Source organism: Pempheris klunzingeri, chromosome 8 (genome assembly GCF_042242105.1).
Source record: "Pempheris klunzingeri isolate RE-2024b chromosome 8, fPemKlu1.hap1, whole genome shotgun sequence".
NCBI lineage: Eukaryota > Metazoa > Chordata > Actinopteri > Acropomatiformes > Pempheridae > Pempheris > Pempheris klunzingeri.
In genome coordinates, this window is record NC_092019.1 from 16560505 (window position 1) to 16570120 (window position 9616).

At 43.1% G+C, this 9616-nt stretch overlaps 1 protein-coding gene across 1 annotated transcript; it reads left to right on the forward strand.

Annotated features, from left to right (window-relative positions):
- The first annotated feature begins 1046 nt into the window (after positions 1-1046).
- Positions 1047-8022, forward strand: rusc1 (RUN and SH3 domain containing 1). The gene is made up of 11 exons (XM_070836199.1): positions 1047-1078; positions 4036-4158; positions 4263-4339; positions 4564-4581; positions 4913-5087; positions 5430-5535; positions 5662-5708; positions 5788-6290; positions 6376-6605; positions 6825-6992; positions 7813-8022. Exons 2-11 carry the CDS (start codon positions 4089-4091, stop codon positions 7976-7978), a joined length of 1560 nt encoding a protein of 519 aa, XP_070692300.1. The 5' UTR covers positions 1047-1078; positions 4036-4088; the 3' UTR covers positions 7979-8022.
- The last annotated feature ends 1594 nt before the right edge of the window (positions 8023-9616 follow it).

Sequence of the window (9616 nt, forward strand, 5' to 3'; positions counted from 1 at the left end):
GGAGACAAACAGATGGGGGAAAGAGTCTGTTCACACTAATAACCTTGGATAGTGCAATAGAAAGAAACAGAAAACCAAGGGAGGTGAAAATGACTCATTTATGGAATTCATATATGGAGCAAGAGCGAAAAGATGGAGAACAAGCATGAGTCACAGAGAGGCAAGATGCGTGATATGATGGATAAGAGATGATGGGGGATTAACAGACAGGAAGAACGAACACGACAGTGGGAGCCGGAGAGTGAACATGAGCAATGGCGAGAGATGGAGGGATAAAGACAGTGAGGAGAGTGAAGGTAATATGAGGAGAAAGAAGAGGTTGGAAACTTTCCAGCCAGCTTTTCCTGCACTGGTTATGAGAGTGTGATGTCATCACTGCCTTATTCAATTATTCATCCACTCCTCAGGCGGACGAGGGGAGGGGGTAATGTAGTGCCCACTGAGCTCACTACCTTTCTCTTCCTGCTTTCTACCCCTAACTCTCAGCTTTACTCTGCTACAGTCTTTTTTCTTTCTATCTGTGTGTCTTAAATCTTTGCCTGATCCTCTTTCTCTGCCTCTTTATTGGTTTTAAATCCCATCAACGTGGGATGTTTATATCCTTTTCTCTTGCTGTCTATCCTGTCTCTCCACCACCCCCCACCGTTGCTCTCTAGAGTGGCACAGATAGCTGAGATCAAGTTACTTATCTCATACAGTGCTGCAGTAGGCTATGTAGACATTAAATGTTAGATAGTAAATGTCTAGATAAACTAGGCCGTATGTTTAATTTACATTGCTCATATTCTCATAAAGCAAATTAGCGGCTATTTTAATAGTAAAATTAATTCTGTGATCATATATCAATTTTTTGGTATTATTTCAGGATATTACCTTTGTTTTTTTGGTTTTGAAAGTCAAATCAATTACTAAAGAGTTGAATGGCTGGAGGGCAACAAGCCAGAAATAGGTGTGTACACCTTTAAGAGTCAAAGGGGTGGCTCTTAGCACACGGGCCAATTGCTGAGAGTTCACTGTCAGGAAAATAGGAAGTATCATGTGTTGGTTACAGTTCAAAGACAGCTCAAGTCTAACCAAGGTATGGTTATTTTCTAGCTCATTTTGTAGCCCATAGCCCAGCAGTCTCTCACTGGTAATAGAGTGTAATGAAAATGTCGTCGCCACAGTCTCTGAATCCTCACCGAGGCAGACATGGTGATTAAGCAGTAATAGACAGAAGTGTTGACTGACTCAGCAGTACACTGTATGCCGTACCAGTGGGGAGGGGAGGGGAGGGGAAGGAGAGAGAGAGAAAGAGAAAGAGAGAGAGAGAGAGAGAGAACAAGTGCAGAGAAGAGAAAGATCGTGAGAGAGAGAAGGTGATCCAGAGGTGATCATGGCACGCACTGCAGTAGAGAACAGAAGAGTTAGCATAAAGTTTGGCATCCTCTGGCTTGTCTTCTACTTAACATTCATAGCTTTCAATACAAGTATAAAGTGAAAGAGAAACCAGATGCTGTAAAGAAATCTGGGATCCTAATATGATGGATCTTTGTGATTGATGGTGGCATTTTAATTGTGGTGTCATTGGTGAATGAGTGGCTGATTGACAGATTGAGTATTTCTACTGCGCAGCCATGAGACTGCTGAACAGTTCTTCTTTCATGGCCACGATATCATTTCCTGTAGTGTCAAACCCTCCTAAATGAAAGACTGGTTATTGCTCTTCATAAATCAACCCCATTGACTCATGCACTGTCAATGTGTAACTGTCAATCAACTGTTTGACTTGTTTAAATACTGCATGATGTTACATGATGACGATTTCTGCTGGAATACACTCATGAATGTGCATTTTTCTCTCAACAGACACTAACATTTTCTGCATCTCTCTCTCCTTCCCATTTCTTTGCCACATTTTTTTTCAACTTTCATCTTCCTTGTTTTTCTCACCTATCCATCCCATTCTGTTGTTTCCATTATTTGTCCATGGCTCCGCTTTGCTCCCTCATATCACTTTGCTTGTTTGCCTGCCCTCCTCCATCCTGACTCCTGCACCTTACAATTTTTGGCCTTTTTTCCCCTTTCCAATAAGCAGTTTCCTCCCCCCCACTGTCCCTCGCCCAGTCCTCCCAACCCTACTTCCTCCACACTATCCTCCCTTCCTATCACACAGGCTACTGTAACTCCCAGCCCTTTGCAGATCCCAGACCTCACAGCCATGTAGGCAGGGAGTCCACGGACGAGCAGTGCAACACACAGTGGGCTCCTGCTGTCAGCTCAGCTTGTATCCACACAGATGATTTGAACACTGATATAAGCTCTGGGTTTAACTATGAATCCCTGACTGATTTTGGCATAGACTCTCCTTGTGATTATGGGAATATCTTTAACACACACAGGGACTTTGCGTGTGACTCTATCTGTAATTTTGACTCTCTCTACTGCAGTGACTCAGAGAGTGATACACACACTAAGACAGACACAAGTGTTAGTGGCACCACAGATCCAGGTTGCACCACCCCATATAAGAACATTGATGTCATGATGACATATTCAAACAGTATCAGTGCTTCGGGTTTGCAGTGTTCAGGAAAGCGCACACACTCAGACCACAGTAGCAACAAGGCCAGGACATCTAAGGCACTTCCTCCTCTCCCCACATATTACCTGTACCACCCTAAAAACTGCCCTCTGCACAGGGGTGCCCCCCCTCGCCTTTCCCCTATCGGTGCACTTTCCCCTCCCCAGCGCTCTGGAGCACCCCCTCCAGGCGCAGCAGGCTCCTGCCTCAGCTCCCCGCTTTTCCCCCGCTCTCACACCTTGCCTGCCCTCGCTGCTCCACTCTACTATCCAAACCTCTACCCTCCTATACCGCCCAGGGCGCCCCCCATACCCCCAAAACTCTACCAGGCTCCTCCACAGTCACGCGTGGCGAGTAAGATTTCTCTCTCTCTTCTCTCTCCCTACATCTCCCTCCTCTCTGTCTGACATCTTGCTTGCATGCACGTCTGTCTGTCTTTCTTGCTGTTTCTGTCTTTGCTCTCTGCTCTGTCTAAGGTGGCCTTCACACTCTAGTCACTTTTTTTAACCCAGGGAATTTGCAGATTTGAAAGAACTGGGTAACATTAGCTGTTTTATGTATCAGAAGGCAGCTCCCTGCAGGTCATCTGATACGTCTTATCTACACTGTCCTTTCAAATCTGCAAAGGGCCCTCAGAAGGGTAACATCTGTTCCTGTCAGAGGGTGTCTAGAGTCTCTCTCATCACTCTCTTTCTCTTCCTCTTCCTCTATCTGTCTGTCTTCGTGTCAGTCTTGTCTGGTCTGTCTCCCTGTTGTTTTTGTTTTCCTTTTGTTTTTGCACGGTGTGTTGGATGAACACGTGCATTTCATGCAAAGCATAACCCAAATAGCTTGTTGATGATGTTGTAATGTAAAGAATTTTGATTTAAGTTGACCGTCTTTATCCTTATGTGTGTACATTTAGGGCATTTTCAAAGTAATTAAGCTCCACTGCATCCTGTTCATTATAAGAATGTCTGTATTTATATAACTAGTTTATATAAATCTATTTATATAAACATCACACTGCGCACTACACCTGCCCTTTGCACATATGTGTAATTGTATCTGACATGACCTGATGTGGTAGCTTATGCAGTTGTTTCCCCCCCTGGCCCTGCAGTTTCTCCTATGTATGCTTATGCTTCAGTATGTATGAGTGCTTGTGTGAGTGTATTTGTGCGTTTGAGTGTGAGTTAAGATTAATGCATGGGATCCAGTTCATCCCTGATGCATACAGAGAGTTGTCTTCACAGATGCAGATGTTGGAAGCTCACCACAGTAAATCAATACGACATTGCTGGATGTCCTCACACACTGTTTGTTGTCAATAGTACCATCTGCTTCTATCAGCCTACTCCTGTGCTTCTCATTGCTTAATTGCTCTTACTAATAATGCAAATATTTTACTTATAGAATTCTGTCTGTGGTGATTCATTTTGCCTCTGTGGAATTTGTACAGTCAGTAACTGCTCTTTTACTGTCGCTGTCAGCTGTTCGCAGTGTCTCATTCGCTGGCTCAGTACAGAGGACAGAGACATCCTGGATGGGCGAAGATGTGAAGCATCCAATGAGAGGTCCGGGCCTGTCCTCCCTGTGCCTGCAGGAAAAAAAAGGTGTGCATCTCACCTGTGTGTATTCGCCAGTGCACCCGTGTATCTTTGTCCCTTGTGTCTATAGCTCTTAAAGTTTAACTTTAGACCATTGTTCTTCCCTCCAGCTCTGGTCAGTGCGGTCAGTGTGGCAGTGGAAGCCATCTTGGCCCAGTTCAGTTCTTCTCGGACTGTTGTTCAGAAGGTCAGTCACTGCTGAATTGACATCACTGGCGGGATTTTAAATAACAATGAAATTAAGTTATATGTTGTTGTTTTGTTTCACCCGTCAAGAAGTGTTTTGTCTCACTTTTGGTCTTTGTAAGGAGAAACAAAATATCATATCGAAGTTATTGTTTATCTTTGTAAATGCTTTCCCTCCCTTCCTTCTTGTTCTGACTCTACATATTTTGTTCTGTCTCTCCTCAGTCTCTCTCAGTTAACAAGGTACTAGAATATCTTTAGATAACCCAGTCTTGTAGTATTCAAAATTTCTTTGTAAACTAACCAAACCTCCCCTCCCCCCAAAACCATCTCTCATCACAACATACCGACCCTCATTACCCCCTCGTTTCTCCCATTTATGTGTCCCATTTTCTTTTCCTCCATATCTCTTGAGTCATCCTTTCTGATCTGTCCCCCTGTCTCTCCCTATCGCTGCACATCTTCTTCCTCATTCTATCCCATTTTCCTCTCCTCTCCTCTCCTCTCCTCTCCTCTCCTCTCCTCTCCTCTCCTCTCCTCTCCTCTCCTCTCCTCTCCTCTCCTCTCCTCTCAGGCCTTATCAGGAGACAGCACTATAAATCCATCTCTTGGCCGTCTGGTGCTGCAGTGCCTCTGCCCTGCCCTGCACAGCTTGCTGACCGATGGCTTGAAACCCCATCAGAGTGACCTGATTGCAGGCAGGAGGCCAAACTCTGCCTGGGGCCTGGTCCAGGCCTCCACCAGGCCAGGTAACACACCCTGGATCGTAGGAGAATTTGCATTTATAGACTTGGATATTGAAGATTTGATATTAGGCTTTTATTTCTGTGGGGATTCTTTCCTGAATGGTAATGATAAAGCCTGGACTTTGTCTGTCTCTCATTTTCCCACACATCAGTCAATACTTGTTGATTTTAGCATCTAAAATGCTGAATAAAGCGAACAACAGGATGGAGATATCGATTGGCCTATGAGTGCCAAGCTATTTTTTTGCTCACCTCTGTAAGTTCCTCTGCTGATCCCTTTCACTCTCTTCCTCTCTTTATAAATATATATATATATATTTCTCCCCTTCCCCCCCATTTTTCAAGGTCCAAAAACACAGGCCTTGTTCAACTTACAAGTTCGAGTTGGAGAGCTGCCCCAGCTCAGACAGAGCAAGCACAGGTTCAACGCATTCCTCCTTGGCCTACTGAAGTAAGTACTGGCTCCTAATCCTCTCTGGTCTCCACTGCTAGCATGAATATTCATGCTATATTTTGATTTTCCTGCTCATGTCCTCTTTGTATCCTTAGTTTTCCTCTGTCTATTTTTATCTTCTAGTACCAAGCTTCTTGATTTTTGGCTGTCTCACCTTCAGTGTTGCAGTGGTAAGTTTCCTTCACTTCCGTCTCATCTCATTCTTGTGGAAGTGCATGTACAAAACAGTGATCTCTCTCTTCCTCTCAGATGTTTTGGAGACATATTACCGTCCCACCTCCTTCATGCATCTGTCACTGACCACCTGCCAGCATCTGTTCGAGGAGCTGCTCCTCGTGTTGCAGCCTCTCAGCCTGCTGACCTTCAACCTTGACCTGCTCTTCCAGCACCACCATTTAGAGCCAGACAGTCACAGTGCAGAGATCTCCAACCCATCTTGTCAGGATGCTGGATTCCAGCTCTCTGCAGAGGGATCCCATTCTAAAACCACAGGTTGTAGATATATTGAAAGTCTGTCAGAAGTGGACTTTGGAAGCCCAGACCACCAGGCAGCCAAAGAAAAACCGTCACCATTGGCGAATCCAAAGAATGGAGGATCAGGGGAGTCAACATATAGCAGTGCTGCACCCAGAAAGGCATCAGTCACTCTCGGGCAGACAAGTCCTCAGCTGTTGTGGGTGCAGGAGAAAGAAATAGGAGAGTTACCTCCTCCGAATATTGAGGAGGACAGCCTCGCTCAGCAGGCAGGACAGGTACTCACCTTTATGTGGCTGTTCACTTTTGTAGTTAAATATGTTTGTGTGATCCTGCGGGGCTGACATTTTTTCTTAATCATAGGTGATCCAACAGGGATGGGGGGCTGTAATGCGCTGGGGAGGCAGGTTGAGTCAGAACTTGGCTGAGCTGAGCCTGAAAACGGAGGAGATGAAGACGGATCTGCCGGATCTCCAGGCAGGGAGCGACTTTGCTCCGGTCAGCAGTGGTGCTCAGGTTCCCTGGGGTCTGGGGCGGCTCTTTGGAGCCACTAAAAGCCCCAACAGTCCAACAGGTCACACACCACAGACCAGGTTAGTCAATGAATTTAACACTTGTACTGAAAAGTATATCTCTGATTAGAGAGAAAGTAAATAAACTTGTGAATTAAACCGCTGTAGTGTTTTGTTGGAATGAAAATATAGAAACTCATTCAGTGTTGAACTTGAATGGCAACTTTTCTCTGCCGAGCTTTCCTTCTCTCTCTCTCTGTTTTTTCCATTTATCTCATCCTCTTCTGTCTGCCTCTGCAGGCGTCCCTCTCAGTGGCTGGCTCCTGGTGTCACTGCACTGACCCGAATGGTGAGCAGCAACTCCACTCCGATAATAAGGAGGACCCCAGATCTCCAGGGAGAGAGTAAACCAGAGTCAGAGAAGGAGGTCGATACAATGGAAATTAAGGACAAACCCAGACCACTCAGGTACAAAAGACATAAAGTGATGGTGATGGTTATGAAGGATCAAACTTGTCCTTTTTTCTTGGCTTAGAGGCAAAGAAATCAAGTGGAGAGTGATAGATAAATTGGTTTAATGTTATCTCACAGTTATTCTCTCAAACCGCTGATTCAGTTTTGATTTAACTTCGAATGCGTTTTTCACAAGTTTTGAAAATAACGAATTGTCCTAAACATGCTGTTGTTAAAAACATGTAAAGCCTTTAACTGAATCAGTTTGCTGAGTCTAAGAAACCAGACGGTGGCACTATAATCTAAGGTCAAAATCTGAGTAATCATCAAATTTACTCACCAAATAAGTCATAAATTTGGAAGCTCGTAACCTTCGTCTATGTATCGACTCAACTAATTTTCGCTCTTAATTTAATTGAAATTTAAAGTTATGTCATTTTAATGAAGATATGATTTCAATCATGGCCATGGTGTAGCATAAAAAAATCACATTTTGGGTAGATGGTTAAAAAATCAAACACTATAGATATGAGCAAATACATTATAAAAATACACAGATGCTCATCGGTACACTTGCCTTCCTTGGGATGTCTAGCTGTTGTTTCCTTTTTAAAATGACTTCTTTCCCCCCGGACCAGTGGCCAGAAGCACTCCTGTTATCATGTTTGTCTTTGAGAGACTATAATTGGTGACTCACCAGTCTGACTTTCAGCAATCCTGCCTTGTGACTCATCCAAGATTTGGCTACATGATATGTTCAGAATGACGTTATTGCTTGCGGTTGGTGTATATGTGGAAAATTTTGACTGAGGAGATCTCTGGCATGTGTCCTCAGGTCAGTACGAACGCTGTGTGACCACGCTGGAACAGGTTCGGAGCTCAGCTTCTGCAAAGGGGAGGAACTAGTAGTGTTAGAAGGGGTCGATCAGGACTGGATTCGCTGTCGTCAGGGAGACAAAGAGGGGCTGGTACCTATTGGCTACACCTCCCTCATCATGTGACTTCAGCTCCACAACTGCTTCACTCGATCAATGAAAAAAACAAAATAAATAAATATATATATATATATGTATGTATATATATATATATATATATATATATATATATATATATATATATGTATTAGGCAAGTATTGAGAGGTTATGGTGAGGCTCCACTACTCTGAAAGGGATATTTCAGATAGAGTTTGAGTTGAGTGCATAACACCATCCGTTCTGCTTTACGTGCATCAGGAGCAGTTTGCAGCCCTCTCCCTTTCAAACATATGGGAGCTTTTTTCCCCCATAACAATCCATCCAGTTTGGTAGCATTAAACTAATGGATTTTAGCAGCAGGAATGCAGCAGATGGTGTGAAATAATGACTCAAGTCAAATTTAGATCACTTCATACTGGAAGACCTTTGATCTTGGTGTGACGTATCCCTTTAAATGTTATTTTCTCAATTTGTGCCCTCCTAGTCAGCCACTAATCTGAAAACGATCACAAAGAAAATGGTGTGCAATCAACCGCTTGCAGATTCAAGAGCATTCAGATCAGTGGCTGCCTGTTGTTCGGAGCCAACAGCCTGGTAGCCGTCAGCTGTAGAGAGTCGCGGCTCACAGGTTGTGGATTGGAGAAAGCATGTTAAGAGTACTGGGCCGTAGCTCCTGTTGCATACTGCGTAGTAATGTAGTGAACTGTAGCTGTGTAGATCTGTGTTCTATTGACCTTTCACCCCTATTGACCTCTCACTTTTATCGCCTGGTTCATGTTTGTTTGACATGTTTCTGCTACTATATTTGACTGTATAAATATACATAAAAAAATCTATATATATATATATAGGTATATAAATTGAGATTGATATTACCAAGATAGATAGAAAGATAGATGAACAAGAGAAAGCAGATAGTAAAACACAAGCAGCAGCTCAATACTGTGGCCATATTGAGGAAGTGGACGATTCAAAATGGATAAATACTTAATCTTTACATCTGCAACTTTACACACTTGTGGTTGTCATACATGCAAAAAAAAAAGTATATGTGTTTTAAGTATGAAATCCAGCATCTTCCCTCTTATGTGCTTTATGAATTGCCATCCTCTTCTTACGTCTTATTCATATCATTATTAGATTTAGCCTCATACCTTAAACAATGTATGCATTGTAATGTGCCATGAATGCTTTGAATGAATGCCAGAAAAAAATTTATCTACCCCACACAGTTATAGAAGATAATACGACAGCAATCTGTAGCTAACCTCTCCACTTTTCTAAAACCTCACAGGGCCAACACATGTTGGAGTAAACACCTCACAAAACTATGCTCAGCTCTTGTTCAACACTATCTGACCTTAAATTAAATGCGGTGAGCAGGTCCCAGTTGTATGTAATTCATAAATGCTACTGTAAAGTCTGTAGGTTTGGTGGCTGGTCTTCACCTTGTACCTTAGCTTTTGTCTTTATTAGCCCTTCCTGCCATGTTTGCTCATCATAATCATTGATATTAATGATAACGGTAGTAGATGTGGTAGTGCTGAAAGTGATATGTTGATTCTAATGTTGCTCATATGAGAACACATTGCTTTGTGTCATATATTGCTTATTCTGTATTGATGACTATGCATTATGGTTAAATGTACAACAAAAAGCTTTTT